This window comes from Astatotilapia calliptera, chromosome 5 (assembly GCF_900246225.1).
Source record: "Astatotilapia calliptera chromosome 5, fAstCal1.2, whole genome shotgun sequence".
Classification (NCBI taxonomy): Eukaryota; Metazoa; Chordata; class Actinopteri; order Cichliformes; family Cichlidae; genus Astatotilapia; species Astatotilapia calliptera.
The window spans coordinates 11,751,312-11,770,125 of record NC_039306.1 but is presented as its reverse complement, the minus strand read 5'-3'; the positions used below and the strand labels follow the sequence as shown (position 1 = coordinate 11,770,125).

At 41.1% G+C, this 18,814-nt stretch overlaps 1 protein-coding gene across 2 annotated transcripts in view; it reads left to right on the top strand.

The window, feature by feature from the left end:
• kctd6a (potassium channel tetramerization domain containing 6a) overlaps positions 1-15,186 on the top strand; it is a 35,672-nt gene extending 20,486 nt beyond the window's left edge. For both annotated transcript variants that reach the window (XM_026167250.1, XM_026167249.1), the window contains exons 5-7: positions 3,416-3,668; positions 14,227-14,385; positions 14,518-15,186. In XM_026167250.1, coding sequence (XP_026023035.1) covers positions 3,416-3,668; positions 14,227-14,385; positions 14,518-14,628 — 523 coding nt within the window. In that variant the 3' untranslated portion in view covers positions 14,629-15,186. The remainder of the gene's footprint in view (positions 1-3,415; positions 3,669-14,226; positions 14,386-14,517) is intronic.
• Positions 15,187-18,814: the final 3,628 nt, after the last annotated feature.

Genomic DNA, 18,814 nt, shown 5'->3' with positions numbered 1-18,814 from the left:
ACAGATGTATCCGTGTATTTCCGTGGTGCTGATGCTGTGCTGAGCGGAAAGCTGCTGAAGCTTTTGAAGTGTCGGAATGTGGAAAGCTAACAACGTCCGTCTTACCAGTAGGCTAAGTTATTTTTAGTCTGGTAGTTGGGGTGGTTAGTTAAGATACCGTCATTAAGAAGAGGACAGTTACCAGCTGTCAGCTACTTAGAAAATGATATTGGTGTTATTTGTCTGTCAGAAACAGTTCATAACTTCCCTTCAACTCATTCATGTCACCTAAAAGGTAAACCTGTTTCTCCATCACCTGTTCAGCTGTGATGATTCAGTAAGGACATCTCCTGGTTTCATCTTCATGTTTCCCTCTCACCAGATATACAAACCGATATCATGACCAGCAGCTTTTACAGCTGTGGCTCCAGCAAACCTCAGCTGATACTAGAAATTAATATTAAATAAATTCTAACAACAGCTGATCAAGCTTAAACATGCTGCTGTTGTTTAGCGCGACATCCGCCGGTTTCTTCTTTCTGGCGCAAAGTGGGCGATAAACAAACGAGAGAAAAGCCGATCAGCTGATCATTGATCAGTTTCGTGATTGAAGTAACAACAGGAGAGGGAAGGGAGAGAATGAGAGAAGAAGAGGCAGCTGTGCAGCAAAGACAAAGAATAACTCAACCTTTGTGTCCTTTTTCATTCTAGCTGAAGCCCAGGACAAACTGCGTCCCCTCTCAGCTCAACACAAAACGCGTAATAATTTCTCTGAATGCGGGAGGATTACGTCTTTTTACGGGACGGTTGGTAACTCTACTAACTAACCTTATGAATTAAAGTTCAACATCAGTAACATCAAAGCACCCACCCAGCTGTATAGAAACTCCGTCATGCTAGCTAGTACGCAGTACGAGTTATTGTAACTGACTGTAAAAAGTCAGCACAACGAAAATAAACTCCACCTAAACTTGGTTTATATCTGACCCAGATAGACTGCAGGTCATAACTTCTTACCTGAAGTTCAGTTCACCTGACGCTCGGACCAGCGGCCGCCTCGGGTCTCTCCTCGTCCTGCCTCCGATCTCCCTCATCCACATGCTGGCCTCCACCACTTGTTAATGTTACTGAATCTGTGGAAGCTCCGCAATGCCACCACCAAACAGCTGAGTTATTTTTACACACCGGCCAGCATTTGGCCAATCCAACACCTTTCATTGTTTATACCGTTACAAAAATAATAATAAAAAAAAAATCATCGGGCCACCGAGCAAATGCCCGGTATGCCCGATGATCAGTCCAGCTATGGCCGTGCCATCAGTTAACCCTTCGCGTACCAACTGTGGCACACGTGCCTAGGGTTGCCGACCCCTGCAGTTAACTAATGGAAAAAAGAATCAACATTTTATTCAGTCTGACCCTGAACTATGTTATTCTGTTCTTCTCAAAACCTCCTGGGATTCTGTGAAGCATGGCTGAATGAAAAATGAGTCCAAAAATCTCATGATGAAAGAGAGGCTGGGCTCAGGGGACTCGAGTTGCTGAGGCCTTCGCAAACCTCCAGAACAAAAACAAAAACAAAAATGAAACACATTGAAATAAAAAGAATAATTTGCTAGTAGCTGGTTTGGGCATCTGACAAGAATGTGGTGGTTGCTGGGGGACCAAGGGAAATTCTGCAGCCTGTTAATTCTTTCATAAGAATTTATGAGTTTTCCTTTCATAACACAACATTTTAGGAGGACATTATTTAAATAAATCACACAGACCTGATATAGGTATGTGGCATTAGACTGTGCTCGATTTAATACCGAAAAAGCATCGTAGTTTGTGACTGATATGTATGTGTTGCCACTAGGAGTGTTCTTTCATGTGTGATGATGGAGGGAGAGTTTATCAGAATAAGTGTGTAATTGGCACAGGTGGATGGCTCAAAGCTGTCAGCACAATGCAAAACATTGTCTCTCTCTTAAAGCTTTGCGTCCTTAACCTGAATGTTTGTCTGTCTAGTCCTCAGTAATGCTAAAATTTCAGTGAAACAGAGCAGAAATTAATGTGGTGTGTCTGAGGGATACAAGAATACAGATTCATCCAGAATTTACACACCTTTATCCACACACAGTCTCTAGCTATTTCTTTTTTTAACAGATGAGTTAGCCCTTACGATAGAACCATTGATTTTTCCTTTAGCTTCCTCTCACTGATCTAAATTGCCTTGCTCTTTGAAGAAAGAAACAAATTGATAAACTCTGCATTTACACTGTAATTTTTTTTATCAGTATTTTACTCGTTTCCTCATTGGCTCTGTTTGTTTATGACCTGCTAATTTGTGCTGCTCTTGGCAGAATGCCAGTCATTACTGAAATAAAGTGGCTGCGTCTTGGTATAGCCATCCATCCATCTGTTTTTTTCCCCCCACTTATCTAATTCAGGGTTGTGGGGAATGGAGCCTGTCTTGCCATGGCACAAGAAATGGGGTACACCCGGGACAGGTTGCCAGTGTGTTCTAGGACATACACAGAGAAACAGACAACCATTTATACTCCCATTCACACAAACTAGAATACAACCAAATTAGAATCAACTCCAATAATTGGGTGAGTCCCACTCGGGGATGTCCTTCTATATAAACAAGCAAATTGTTGGCAGATCACCTGGAAAACTTTCCATTCCCATTGGTTCATTTGCAACCTTAGACTAATTTGTCCCGCTTAGTACATCTCCCTCTGTGCTTTTTTGGCTGACTTGGGAATGCCTCGCTGAAGAGCTAGACAAGTTAGCTTGGGAGAGGAAGATCTGGGCATCTCTGCTTAGATAGCATCCTCCAGGACCTGGACCAGTGGTAGACGATGGATGCACTGGATGGACAGATTATTAAAATAACATATAAATCTACTAAATGGTGCTTTTTCACATATTAGACTCCACTGTAGTATATAAATAAATCAAAGTCAGTGGGGAAAACCTTTTGTTGGACAATGATTAGGAATATGCTCTCTTTAATGGACTGATTCTTATATAGCGCTTTTCTGCTCTCCTGGAGTACTCAAAGCACTGTATACAACATGTTTCATTCACCCCATTCATACAAGCGCTTCTAAACTCAAGTTCAGTCTAACCAACATTCACATTCCGATGAGCGCATCGGAGAGCAACTAGGCCAAGGATACTTGGCATGGGGAAGCCAAGGATTGAACCACCTACCTTCCAATCAGTAGCTGATATGCTTTACCACCTGAGCCACAGCCACCCCAATCTATATAACATCTCTTTAATGTCATATAGAGTGAACATTAGGAAAAAAAATGTATGAAACATGATTATTTAGCTTACTTGCACATCATTTAGCAGCTCTCCTGCCCCAACTTTAACTGACAGCTCAGAATTGTTGGCTCAGCAGTCTTGACTAATCCTGTCTCTGGTTCTGCTATTTCAGCTACATCCTCAACTTCCTGCGGACGTCAGAGCTCACATTGCCATGTGACTTCAAGGAGACGGAGCTGCTAAGAAAGGAGGCTGACTTCTATCAGATTGAGCCCCTTATCCAGTGCCTGGGAGACCCCAAGCCGCATCTGCCCTACCCCACAGACAGCTACGAAGAGGTGGTTGAGTTGTCCAGCACCAGAAAGCTCTCCAAGTACTCCAATCCTGTTGCAGTCATCATCACCCAGCTCACCATCACCACCAAGGTCAGTGGGAAAAGGCCTGGTCAGGCTGTATTGATCTATCACAGCAGATTTTACAGTATATCTATTTATTTATTTTTCCTTTAGACTGCTTCTGAGTCTGCTTCTAGAAAAAAACAAACAATTTTAAATAAAATTGATTCGTTTTTTTATGCTTAATGCCTGATTCATAAATTTTAAGTTCTGCTACTGCTTTTGCATTTTCCATTGAGTGTCTATACATGCTGACTGGAAATATTACTTTTTAAAAAATAATATTAATTATTACAGTTTTACCATAACTAATTTGGGACTCCTATAATAGGTTATTTCTTTTAACTAGTTTAACCACTACAAAATAAGTGATGTGACGTGCTTTTTGGAAAAAGTACACTGTGTGAAGTTAACATTTACAGTATTGCAATTGTTCCCCTTATATATTATTAATTCCGGAATCTTAAATTGTTGAATATCTTTCTACGTTCACTGAAGTTTAAAACAGACTCTGAAGAGTGTGATGACTCTGCAGTATTTGTTTTTTTCTCTCTTCACTGTCCTCACACCTGGAAGTGGTGAAGAAACAATAAAAACAGTAGCTTTGGGTGCGTTGTTTTCTCTTCATTTTGGCCTCCCGTCCACACCGAGATGGCGTTTTCACTCTCGAAAACGCATACATTTGAAAACGTGCAAAACTGCTCTTGCGTCGCAGTGTGGACAGCGAAAATGCAAACTTTCTAAAATGATGACGCATGTTAGTCATATGATGCAGTCATGTGACCAATTAAAGTAAGACAGCAGTTGTTTTGTTTGCTCTCAATTTTAACAGCCTTATTAAAGATTAATATCAGTCTGTACATGCTCCAGATAGCTTTTCTTCAAATTCTTTAACTATCTTTTGCAACTTTGTTCTTTTGTGTTACTGGCAGCAAAAACTCCACCTCATAGTTAGTCCATTTAAAAAACTCGGTGCTTTTCCTCAACATTTTGCCACGACGTTTCAAAGAGCCGGAAAGTAAATAAGCAGCAGACAGAAATGAGGCAGGTCAAATCTTCTTGCGTTTCACGCACGCGCAGTACTGGAACGTAAGTGTTTTCGGCCATTTCAATGTGGACGCGCAGCCTAAACAGGGAAACCCAGGCCTCCCTTTTCCCAGCCACCTCCTCCAGCTTATCTGGGGAAACACCAAGGTGTTCCCAGGCCAGCCAAGAGATATAATCTTTCCAGCCTGTCCTGGGTCTACCCGGGGCCTCCTCTCGGTGGGACATGCCCTCTCCCCTCACAGGAGTCTGAGATACTTAAACTCTTTCACTTATAATAATAACAATAATGGATTGCATTTATATAGCGCTTTTTGGGACCCTCAAAGCGCTTTACAATTCCACTATTCATTCACTCTCACATTCACACTGGTGGAGGCAAGCTACAGTTGTAGCCACAGCTACCCTGGGGCAGACTGACAGAAGCGAGGCTGCCATATCGCGCCATCAGCCCCTCTGGCCATCACCAGTAGTCGACCACTTGGGGTAGTAATTCGTTCCTGGCCTGGCATGGGTACTCCAACCTTTTCCAGCTGAGGATCATGGCTTCAGACTTCAGTGCTGATTCTCATTCCTGCTGCTTCACACTCAGCTGCAAACTGTTCCAGTGCAAGCTGGAGGCCACATCTGATGAAGAAGCCTGACCCATAATCATAAGTGAATTGATGGCGTATTTTCATGACCTGTCCGGAACTGTTTTTATCATCTAAGAAACATTTCTAAACTCAGGCTACTGGTGTCAAAGGCAGAACTTGAGATGATTATTCATGCATTTATCTCTTCTCGTTTGGATTATTGTAACGGTCTTTTTACGTGTCTCAACAAATCAGCTCTGGATCGCCTTCAGTCTGTACAGAATGCAGCGGCAAGACTTTTAACTGGTACAAACAAGAGGTCACACATTACTCCAGTTTTGGCTTCTCTTCATTGGTTGCCTGTAAATTTTAGGGTTCATTTTAAAATTTTAGTTGTAACTTTTAGAGCTCTGCACGGTGAAGCTCCCCAGTATATCTCTGACCTGCTGAAACCTCATGCTTCATCCCGAGCACTTAGGTCTTCAAGTCAGAGGCTACTGGTGGTCCCACGTACTAGGTTTAAAACACGTGGGGATCGGGCTTTTCAGGCGCTGGCACCTAGGCTGTGGAACTCTCTGCCGTTGTCTTTACGCTGTCTAGACTCTACTGACTCCTTTAAAAAGCAGGTGAAGACATTTTTATACAAACGGGCTTTTAATTAATTTTAACTTGTATGTCTGATCTTATTGTAAAGCACTTTGTGATTTTTATCTGTGAAATGTGCTATATAAATAAATTTTACTTACTTTTACTTACCGTATTTCCCGGACTACAAAGCACACCTGAATATTAGCCGCACAAGCTAAATTCAGGGGAAAATCCTGTTTTGTACATACATTAGCCGCACCTGACTAAAAGCCGCAGGTGTTTCAATGTTGACTTATCATATGTAAGAGAATATGCACAAAGCGAAATGTCAGGAAAGAGATGGCTGTTTGGAGACACATCCCTTTTATTAATATTTTTGAAAAACAAGTTATGGGTACATATTTGCACATTAACTGCGCTTCATAAATGAGTAACAAATGTAGTACATAACAATAACCTACAGCACACCAGAAAAATAGATTGGACTACCTTTTAGGCTCAGGTGCTGTGACACGGCTTTAACAAGAAGAAAAGTCAGTCATTCACCACCATCTTCCTGCGCACTAAAACCACCAAAGTCCTCTTCTCCAGTGTCGGAAACGAACAGGCTCAGGGTGGCTTCGTCATCCACTCTCAGCTTCTTTACTTCGTTGTCAGTGTCAGAGTCGAACACCCTCTGAAGGGCCGTGGCGGTGTCCTCCTCTCCATCATGCAGCAGTCCAGCCCTTCGAAATCCGTTGGTGATCATGGATATTTTCACACTTTTCCACGCTGTCAGATTCCACCGGTGGAGTTGGGCATAACTTGCTTTTCGCAAGTTTATCGCCGCACATCATCCACGCCTCCCGCTGAACGCGTAGCGCTACTTTGAAGTTTGTTTTTCGCGCTTCTTGTATGGCACTATGTTGCCTGGCGGATGGACATGTGACCAACATACCACCCTTGAACCCCGATACTGTGTGTCTGATCACATTCCCTTCCGCCAGGCAACGTAGTGCCGTACAGCAGCGGAACAAACAAAACAAATCGTCTTACGATATGACAAAAATCATGGACAATCCATAGAAAAGCCGCACCTGACTAAAAGCCGCAGGGTTCAAAGCTTGTGCAAAAAGTAGCGGCTTATAGCCCGACAATTACGGTAAGTTCAAAGTCAGAGGTCAACTTTTCTGCAAATGACCTAGGACAGCGGTCCCCAACCTTTTTTGCGCCACGGACCGGTTTATGCCCGACAATATTTTCACGGACCGGCCTTTAAGGTGTCGCGGATAAATACAACAAAATAAAACTAGTACCGGTACCGAAAAAAAGAAAATTTATTCATAACACACGTGAAAAGACCCAGGAAAACCAAGTTCACGATAAAAATGATAACAAAATAACGCTGAAAACCGATAAAAACCCTGAAAACCATACATTTCACACCTGAGCCTCAACTCTCGCAGCCCGGTACCAAACGACTCACGGACCGGTACCGGTCCGAGGCCCGGGGGTTGGGGACCGCTGACCTAGGACTTTCAAATATAAAGCTGAGGTACATCTACTAGGAGACTGAGGAGAAGCAGCTACCAGTATTTTTTGCTTTTTCCTACAAAATTTTAAATACATGTTTTAAATTTATACATTAATCCTAATTTTCTGTGATCTGTAGCGGGTTGTAGCCCAGAAGCTGGACGGCTAACAGGCTGCACAAGCAACATCTTCTCTATTCTGTGAGGGATTTTCATAACTTCATTTGATTGGATCCTGTTAGAAAAGTTAATCATTTCCCAACTCCACAATCCACAATTCAGTTTGGCAACAAATTGCACCATCATGTTCAAAGTGAATAAGAGGTGAGAGAGTGCTGAAACCTGAACTGCAAAGGTTTGAAACCTCTATATTGGGATCCACACAGTGTTCATAACACATCTACGCTTTGTTTATGTACATTTCTCAAGGACTGTTAGCACATTTGTTGTGTATATTTTATTTTAATGCAAACCCTTTCAAGGAAGGGTTTTCCTCCTGTGGTCTCAATACAAACTCAACATGTGTTGTGTAATTTTGGTAATTCAGACTTATAAAATTAGCTTGGCTAGGTGCCTTTTTGTATGCCATGATACTGATGGCAAACTTCAAATCCACAGGATCTCCCAAGCTGTGCTGCAGTTGCACTTTACTCAGCACAGCACCAGACCATCGTTGCAAGGTGGAAACCACTGAAAATAACATGTTTCAAATCACAGCCCATGTGAAAGCACCTTACAGATGGGTGAACTGACGATACCTTAAGTGTGCAGTAAAAGCTTTCCAAGAAGTGTTAAACTTCTTTACCCTGACTCCTAGAACAGCACTCTTTCTTCTATTTGTGACCTCCTGATTTTCACACTTTGCTTCAGGTTTTTCCTTGCCTGCATAATGAAAGGCACACTTCAGCAGTGTAGACTGGCACTGGGTCTCCCTTCATGTGGCTTGAAACTTGTGAGAGGGGCTCACAGAAGCAGAGGAAAGCTCTGGAGGTGGGGAAGGAAGCAAAGGAGTCGGTGGCTGATGTTATATTCATAGATTCATGAATACTAAAAGAGCCAGAAGTGTTGAGTTACTTGTGTAAATGAGGACAAAAACTCTAAATATGTAATTCTGATGAACAGAAATTAGTTTTAAGAGATTAATCAATGTCAAGAGAGGGAGTTTTAACTCGAGTGTCCAAGCTGTTTTATCAAACATGTACATTATAGCCTGCTAAAAGTCTATAATTCAAATTTTGTAGATATAAATGAGATGTTGTTGAAATTATACAAAAAAAAAGGAAAAAACAAAATGTTTTTGTGAGCTGTTGTAGATGCATAAAGGCAATAAGAAGGCAGTTGCTGGGTGATTACCAGGCAATGTGATTGCATCATAATATACCATGCATAATTCAGCTTTTGTTAATTAAAAATTAGGTTTCCTCAGCAGGAAATGGATAGGTGTCCACTCCAGGTCAGGGATGAGCTGCTCCCCCAAGCAAAGGAGTTTAAATATCTAAGGGTCTTGTTCAAGAGGGGAGAGGGAAACTGGAGCTTTACAGACAGATTGATGTTTCAGGAGTGTCACCAGGAGGGGACAGCTGAGGACAAGTGAAGCTGTAGATTTAGATGGATGGAGGGTGTTATTGTCATAAGATAAACTTTCTTTATAAGGCATTATAGATGTATAAAAGGTAAACACAGGTCATTTTAATCCATTGCTAGATTGTTGCTAGGCAATACGATGACATAATATCTGATATAGATTAGAACCTTCAGGGGACTAAAATGTACTTGTGTGACAAGTTTTGTTGCTCAACTCCTCAAAAAAGCATCATTGTTATTTTGAGGATTACATTTTTCCTTCAAGGCTTCCACAGCAATAAATCTTCACTCTCTCAGCAAACATGGGTGAAACATCGACATTATCTCCCCAGTGGGTGTGGTGTGACAGCAGAAAGTGCTCTGTAGTAGGACAGATGGCTGCACAAAGCTTCAGTCAGACTGGCTCCTCAAAGAGAAAACTATCTGTTGGATTAATGAAGTGGAGAAATTAAATGCATGCCTTTCTTTTCTTTTTGTTTCAATATGATATTTGATTGACAAGTTATTTGAATATTAAATGGCTATGATCAGACATTGAAGCTATGTCTAGCTTCATGTTAATCCTTTCGTATTTGTTGCATTGCTTCTCTGCTCATAAATCTGATCATTAAAAACCTGTTATGTTGTTCCGTGTTTAAGATGAGAAATGGACTTCAGAGCAGGAGATTGTAGTTTGAAGTCTAAAGCTTTTTTTATATATATATATATATTCTTAATCCTATCACAGTTAAGAATATTTCATTTGACTCCATAATTTTATTGTATTTCACATGACTGCATAATTTTTTTTTCAGAGCCAGTGTTCTTCCCAGTCTTCCCAGAAGCAAACTCCTCAGTCTTGTATCATTAATGAGAATTCGGCAGCTAGGTTTTCAGCTCTTCTTTCCAATCTGCCCATATCAACACCTAATTTTATTTTATTTTTTTAATTTAGTGATTTAGTTCATTGGTTTGTTAGTGTATGTTCATCATTTCTCAATAGCATAGTTCTGATAAAAGCCCAACAGATTAGATTCATTGCCGTAGAAGACAATGGAAAAGTCTTGATCCTTTTCATCTGATCAACTGTCTCATCAAGTTTTATTTTCCAAGTTTTATCTGATTTCCAAGATCTCCTTAAAATATAGTCTCCCACATAGGTACTTCTTCCTTCCAAGCTGACGTCCCTCCTAAATTTATTAATGATGTTCTGCCAGTCATCTTTCCTCGTCTAAAATAAATCATTTCCTTTCATCTGGCTGCATTCTATATTACTGCAAAACATTGTCTTCCCTCAGCTTAAAAACACTCTCTAGATCCCAATTACAGAACCATTTCTAAACTTGCATTCAATTAAAAAATTCTTGATAGACCTGTCAGGGAAACAATATCTTTGATAAATTCAAGTCTGGTTACTAATGAAACCACAGCACTGAAACAGTATTATTAAAAAATTGCTAATGATATTCTTTTGAACCCAGATAAGTGTGAATATTCCATTTTAGTCCTCTAGGACTTATCTTCAGTTTTAGACACCACTGACAGATCTAGACAGATTAACAGCGGGTTTGGTATCTCTGGAACTGCTCTCAAATGGGTTTATACTCAGAGATGTTGAATAGAGAGTCGCATCTTCTCCGTTCATAAAAATGGACCAATTTTTAAAAAAAAAATCTTTTTAAGGGCAATGGTGTATCATAGTGTCTCGCAATTGTTCCTGAAAGTTAGCAACATACACTAGCTGGGGATGCACTTTTAAGAAAGTAAGAAGTTAAAAAACTAGACAGTAAGGTATTACCATGCAGCAATCACTTTCAGCTGTGGAGTAAGTCAGCTGTTAGTTGATTTTTTTTTCATAGAGTGTTATTAATCCCGAAGGAAATTCATACCGTGGTTATGTGATCGGCTGCTCCCACAGATGATCACTCTATAAAAACATGAATTTGAAGATGAATTAATTTGTAGATTTTGGACATATGACCAGTTGACAATAAGGCATCAAACACATAATATTAACCAGGAACAAAAAAAATGTATAATTTTATCCTAATGTTATGAAATTAGAAAAGCAACTTTTGCTGGTTGAATGAAATATAACATTACGACCTGTAGCTTTGTGGCCCGTTTAAACATATTTATCCACTGCTGTAATAAAATGATAAGTGCACAACAATAAGGTAAATGGCTAGCTGTTTTTGTGATTAAGATTCAAAGAGCATATTTGTGAATTTTTGTAACTTGTGTTTTTTTTTTTGTGTGTGTGTGAATATTTCATGTTTAAACTGTTAAGTGAGAAATGTGTTTTCTAAACAAACCTCATGCTGGTCCACCGAATCATTCTGATGTCAGCTAACAGTACCGAGAGTCACATGACAATCGCATCCTTTCTTTTGAAAGTCTTAAATTCATTTGTCATTAAGATTATTTTCAGTCTGAGTTATTGTGGAATTACTGACAACACAATGAAGAAAATCTGACAGATAAAGAAAAATTATAATAATTTAAAAATCTATATTCCATTAGTAATAACAAAAAATACTAAGTTGCGACTGGGGTTGGTTAGCATACAATGTTGAAAAATTAACAACAGCAGCTTTGACTGTGATACACAAACTTAAATACAGTACCTGATGGTAAATCACACACTTCTGGAATGTGGGTATAAATTTAGTCACTTGGAAGCAAATGGTTACAGAGGCTGACAGCCTTTAGCTGTGTTCTTTAAGGTTTTAATTACTAGGTGCCGATAAAAGTGACATAATTTGTGTTACTTCCACTGTATACCTACAAAAGAAGCCCAAACAGTATTTTGAATTATCGTGATAATTATTTTGAATTTTAAATCCTATTCTTCTATTTTATCTACCTAACAAAGAAAGAAGGACAAAAGACAAATTGTAGAAGAGAATTGGAGATGAATAATAACTACGTATGTCACGAAGGCAGGCACTGTAAGGTTTTCTGTTACCACTTTGTATAATTATATTATGTATACATTTTTACTTTGAAGTCTATATGAATAACATGTCGAGCCCGCATTCTGGGTCCCCACTGATCCCCACTATGATCGCTCTGATCATACTCAGTTAAAAGATCCATCAGAATTCTTATTAATAACTACATTGTCCTCATCTGTGCCCCCCATGTGAGGGGTACCTCAGGGCTCAATTCTTGATCCAGTTCTGTTTTCTTTATACATATTACCCTGGATCATCTACTTTTTTTTTTTTTTTTTTTTTTGCGCCTGTCCCGTTTGGCTCTTTTGCCCTCAGAATTGTTGTCTAAAGGCAAAGAAAGATGCTCAATGGATTTACTTTACCAAACTGACCATCCCAGCCTTGCCGTAATGGTCCATTTGATTCACCTTTTATTGTTTATTTTATTTTCACTTACTGAATACGGGACAGACTTGACTGGGGGAAAGAAGGGGAGAAAGAAAGAGGGAAAGAGAAACAGCTGAGAAGAGGGACGGGGGAGAAGGGCAAAAGACAAAAACCAACAGAACGGGCAGAGAAAAAAAATGCATATATCAATCACCTGGGTCACCTGCTGAGAAAGAAAAAAGAAAGCAAGCAGAAGAGAACAAGAGTAATAGAATAAACAACATCACAATGATATATGGGAATATGACAGTAAATACTAAATGTTAAACATTATTGTGCAGCACATAAGATCAACAGAACACAGTGTGCTTTGAGGTAGGAGCCAAAAAGGGTGTAGTTTGTGGGTGTGATCACCCGTGTGTACACCTGTGAGCATGGACGCGCTTGTTTTTTGTTTTTTTAAAAGGTTCCTTCATGTAATAATCTGCTAGAGGGTGTGGGGGGGCCACAGCCCCGTCCTCCAGGGCATGAAGCAGGTGTGGAGGAGATCAAAACTCCAGACATCCAGAGGCCCCCAGAACACAAGAGACCAAGGAAGACCAACAGAGGGGCAGCTGCGCCACTGTCCCAGAAAGAGCTGAGGAGAGTCCCAGATGAGGGCTCACCCAGCAGCCGCGGAGCAGAAGCCAGGGGGAGTTGCAGTGACGCGCCCGTGAGCTCCGCCGGCAGCCAGCTGCGCCTGAGTGACCGAGCCCCAGGCCGAGAGGCCGGGGGCACCCCACCTCCGAGGTGGCCCGAGCGAGCCCCAGGCTCCAGGCCCCGATAAGCGGCCCCCAAGGAGTGAGCCGGTGTGTACCTGGACGCCCATCCCCGGACACAAAGAACCACCAACGCACCGATGTCTGAGGGGGTCCGCCACTGGCAGGGGAAGTGGTGGTAGGGGGAGATAGGCCTCCAAACCTTGGAGGGCCTGAGATGTCCCCAGAGAGGTGGCGCCTGACACCCAACCTGACATATAGACACAGACATACAGGCACACACAGATACAAACATCCATTCCCACCCTCATGCTCTCATATGCACTTACTCCACACTCAACCAACGTGGAGACAGACATAAAGAGACGTTGTACACACGATCACACTCCCCAAGCGTACTCTACAAACCGGGTCTAGGTGCCCCCGCCCCTGGAGGGGGGAACTGCACCCAGACCCAGGTGGTGTTTCCCTTTTCCCTGCGGTGGGGGGAGGCAGACCGCCCCGACTCCGCAGCAGCAGGAAGGCTCCACACTCCAGACCGCAGTCGGACGGCCAACTCCTCCTCCTAGCCCCCCCGCTCCAGCAGGTCGCAGCCCAAACAGTATTTTGAATTATCGTGATAATTATTTTGAATTTTAAATCCTATTCTTCTATTTTATCTACCTAACAAAGAAAGAAGGACAAAAGACAAATTGTAGAAGAGAATTGGAGATGAATAATAACTACGTATGTCACGAAGGCAGGCACTGTAAGGTTTTCTGTTACCACTTTGTATAATTATATTATGTATACATTTTTACTTTGAAGTCTATATGAACAACATGTCGAGCCCGCATTCTGGGTCCCCACTGATCCCCACTATGATCGCTCTGATCATACTCAGTTAAAAGATCCATCAGAATTCTTATTAATAACTACATTGTCCTCATCTGTGCCCCCCATGTGAGGGGTACCTCAGGGCTCAATTCTTGATCCAGTTCTGTTTTCTTTATACATATTACCCTGGATCATCTACTAAACTGCTTCAAGGGCTTCTCCTATTGCTATGCTGACGATGCACAGCTGTACTTTTGTACATATGTAACAACCTCAACACCTTCTCCTACCTTGGTGAAAGCTTTATCGCTATTGATGAGTCAATATCTTCATATTTGCTCCAGAAAATCTCATAATTGGTGGAGATGGTGTTAAAGTTTAACCACTCACACAGTTCTCTCTTTCTCCAGATCCATGCAATGCTGGAGTCAATCTCCTGCAGTTTCACAAAATGGAACAAACACATGATGGACACCAGAGATTACCAGGTGTCCTTCACCTTCGGGCCATGTGACCACCAACAGGAGGTCAGCCTGCGTGTCCACCTCCTCGACTTCATCTCCAAATCTGTGAGTCCATTTTATTTTAGCTCACCGCTAGCATTGTGTGTAGAAATAAATTATCTTAAAAACCAAATATAGTCAATAATATAATTGGATTTAATGTGGTGCTATGACTTTGTGTCCATCTTCATGTTTCAGGGGTTTACGATACGCAACACACGTGTTCATCACATGAGCGAACGGGCTAATGAGAACACAGTGGAACATCACTGGACATTCTGCCGCCGAGCTCGCAAAGTCGATGAGTGATGGATGAAACAAAGGATTGATTTACATTACAGATATTTAATGTGCCATCAGGCACTGACAGAAACATCTTTGTGTTTGTTGTTTTGTGAAAACATTGTATGTTTTGTGTTTTTGAGTTAATCCACTCAAAGTTAAAGTACAAAGTGAGGCCACTGACATCATGAGAACTTCAACAAATACTACTACTGCTTTAAAACAAACACCCAATGGACAAACGTTTACAGACAGACTTCAAGCATGTGGAATCTGTCTGTGTTTGACCCTCAAGCACCTTTTGAGATGAGCTGGATCTATGAATCTCTGCTTATCACGTCACTTCCTCAGTGTTGGACTTCACTAATCTGGAGTAAACCAACAGATTGAAAATGATTATAGTTGATTGATTTTAATATTCATGGTTTTAAATGCAGGTGTTCAGTTATCAAATACCTTGAATGCTTCATCATACCTTTCAGTACATTGTGAGTGTTGGATACAGTTTTGGCACGTCAGTGGGGTCGAAAATTGGTTGTCTGCCAGTCATTGTTCACTACAAATAAAAAATTTTTTTTAAAAAAAGGTTAGTTTTGTGTTATTAAAATTGGTCAGAATTGGGTTTTAGGGGTGTTTTTTTTTTTTTTTGGGGGGGGGGGGTCTAAACTTTGAATTTGAACAAAATGACACGTAAAAGAGTTTAAAATGACACAAGCCAATATTTTATCCACAACAGAACATAAATTCTATAACAAATGTTTAAACTGAGAAGTTTTACAATCTTATGCACAGAATTACCTCATTTCAAATTTGATGCTTGCTACTGGTCTCAAAATTGGGGCAGGGGCATGTTTACCATGGTGTAGCATCTCCTCTTCTATTCAAAACTTCTTGAAGACGTCTGGGCATAGAGGTTATAAGTCTGGAGATTTGGTGTTGGAATTCCCATTCTTGCCTGATATAGGTTTCCAGCTGCTGAAGAGTTTGTGGTTGTCTTTAACGTATTTTTCGTTTAATGATGTGCCATATTTTCTCTATAGGGAAACCTTTATATACTTTTCAGCATTCATAGTTCCTTCCAAAAAATGCAAGCTGCCCATACTGTATGCACTTATGTACCCCAATATCATCAGAGAATCTACCTTTTGAACTGAATGCTGGTAACATGCTGGAAGGTCTCCCTCTTTAACCCAGAGGACACTGTGTTGGTGATTAATTTAATTTTCTACTTAGTTCAAATTCTTTTTTTTCTTTTTTTTTTTTTAATATATCGTGCAACAGTGGTTGCCTCCAGGTGCTTTACAATAATACAAAGAGAACAGGAAAGACCACAGCAATCATATAAACAACCCTATGAGCAAGTGCTTTGGTACCATGCAAAGGAAAAACTCCCTTTTAACAGAAAGAAACCTCCAGCAGAACCAGGTTCAGGGAGGGGCACCCATCTCCCATGACTGGTTTGGGGTGAGGGGAGGAAGAAAGGACAAACACGTGATGTGGATGAGAGCCAGAGATTAATAACAACTAATGATTAAATGCAGAGAGGTATAAACACATTGTGAGTGAAAAAGGTGACTGAAGAAGAAACAGTCAGTGCAGCATAAGGGAGGATTAAAGGTCACCTGATCCAACCCTAAGTATATGCTTTGTCAAAAACAAACATTTAAGCCTGATCTTAAAAGTAGGGAAGTAGGGTTGGACCTTAAAAGCAGGGGCCTTATTATTCAAGACCTCATATATGAGGAGCAGGATTTTAAAATCGATTTTGGATTTAATAGGGAGCCAATGAAGGGCAGCGAATACGGGGTGAGATGTGCGCTCTCTTTCTAGTCCTGGTCATTACTCTGGTTGCAGTATTTTAGATCAACTGAAGGCTTTTCAGGGAGTAATAGGACATCCTGATAATAATGAATTACAGTTTTCCAACCATGACGCACCAGAGGCCCCCATGCGCTAGGGGTGGGCCCCCAGGCATGCACCTACCCACAACCCTGGCGACACACCAACCAGGACCCAAGCCACCAAGGCCCAGCCAGAACCCCAGCCCGGAGGCGGAGCATCCCCAGAACCCCAAGTCACCAAACCCGTCCCAGACCCACGGCCGGTAACCTACGTCCGCCGACACAGACCCTCCCCCAGCCGCCAGAAAAATACCACCCAAGAGCGACCAGAGCCCCATCCAGGTCATGACCACAGCCCCCGGGTTGAACCCACCCAAAAAACTTGTCGCTAGGCAATCCCCAGACACTCTACGCCTTTACCCACCCCCCACATCAAGTATAATAACGAAGGTGGGACAAAAAGATAGAACAGATGTGGATGTTGCAGAGAGATCATTGTAATCTAAATATAAAGCCCACTCTTTTTTAAAATATTTAATAAAATCTTCATCTTTAAGCAATGATGTATTAAATCTCCAGCTTTTACTTGCCGGAATGATCTTCTTATGTATTAGAATTAAAGATACAGAAGCATGATTGCTGACAACTATAGGGTGTATTTCAGTGTCAGTGTGCTGTTGACTAGGAAATAATCCAGACAAGAGTATGAGTGATGGACATGTGAGGGAAAAAAAGTATATTCCTTACGGTTGAGTTGAAGGGAACGCCATGCTTTGCAAAATCCAAAATCGCTCATGTCCTCTTTAATTATATTTGTGGACTGCAAATTATGCTGTCCTCCCCGCTGTCCTTCAGGGTGTTGGAGATGATTAAGCAGATGTGGTTAGTTATTTGTCAGTTATTTAGTATGTTTCGTATAACTGAAGCTTAAAAAAAAGGTTGGAGTCGAGGAACAGGGTACACCCTGGACGGGTCACCGGTCTATCACAGGGCTAACACAGAGAGACAGACAATATTATATGTTTGTCCTTGACATGTTAAACCACAATAAATAGCAATAGCATACACGTTGTGTGTGTATGCTTTACTCCTCTTATAACCCCAGAGATTTTCCTGCACTTTGAAATCTTGTGTGATCTTGTGAATTTTGTCCAAGCAACTATCTACTCTTGCTAGATCTCAACAAGACATAGTGGAATGTGTTAAACCAGCGTTCTCCAACCTTTTTTGCGCCACAGACCGGTTTATGCCCGACAATATTTTCACGGACCGGCCTTTAAGGTGTCGCGGATAAATACAACAAAATAAAACTAGTACCGGTAATGAAAAAAAGAAGATTTATTCATAACACACATGAAAAGACCCAGGAAAACTGAGTTAACAATAAAAATGATAACAAAATAACGCTGAAAACCGATAAAACCCCTGAAAACCATACATTTCACACCTGAGCCTCAACTCTCGCGGCCCGGTAACAAACGACTCACGGACCGGTACCGGTCCGAGGCCCGGGGGTTGGGGACCGCTGTGTTAAACAACAGTGGTTTCTGGAAGTATTCCTGAGCCCATTTAGTAATGTCAGTGACACAATCATGTTGATGAGAGATGCAGTGTTGTCTGAGGGCCCGAAGACCATGGGCATCCAATAATAATCCTTGGCCTTGTGCCTTATGCACAGAGATAGCTCCAGTTTCTCTGAATTTTTTGATGATGATATGCACTGTAGATAATGAGAGTTGCAAAGCCTTTGCAATGTGACATTGAGGAACAGAGGAGACCTTCTAATACATCCCTTATATTGTTAATCATGTTACAGACCGAATACTGAGATCAGTTAAATGAATTACTTGTTAGATGTTATCCCAGGTAAGTATTTTTGAACTTTCTTGCCCTTTCAGCCCTTTTTTGTCCCCATGCCAACTTTTTTTGGGACCTGTAGCAGGCTTGAAATTTTAAATTAGCTCATTTAGTGGATAAGGTGTACAATTTCTCAGTTTAAACATGTTATGTTATTTATGTTCTGTTGTGAATAAAATATTGACTTGTGTAATTTGAAAGAACGACCCAACTTTTCTTGAAATCGGGTTATAGCTCATGCTATTGTGCCTTGTTTGTTTTATTAAAATGAAGATTATTTTATTATGGGGTTTGCCGGACATTTTTATTTTCTGTAGCTTCTAAAGTGAGCCATGGCAGAAAAATTTTAAGAACCACTGTCTTAAGCCAACATTCTTCTGATTGGTTGACCCTAATCAGCAGAAGATTTAAATAGCAGGTTGGTGAAACTCTTGAGCTCGGTCACCTGTGATTCTATATAACAGAGCCAAGTGTAGATGAAGCTGTCTAAAACTCTGCATTTAAAGAAGTCCTAA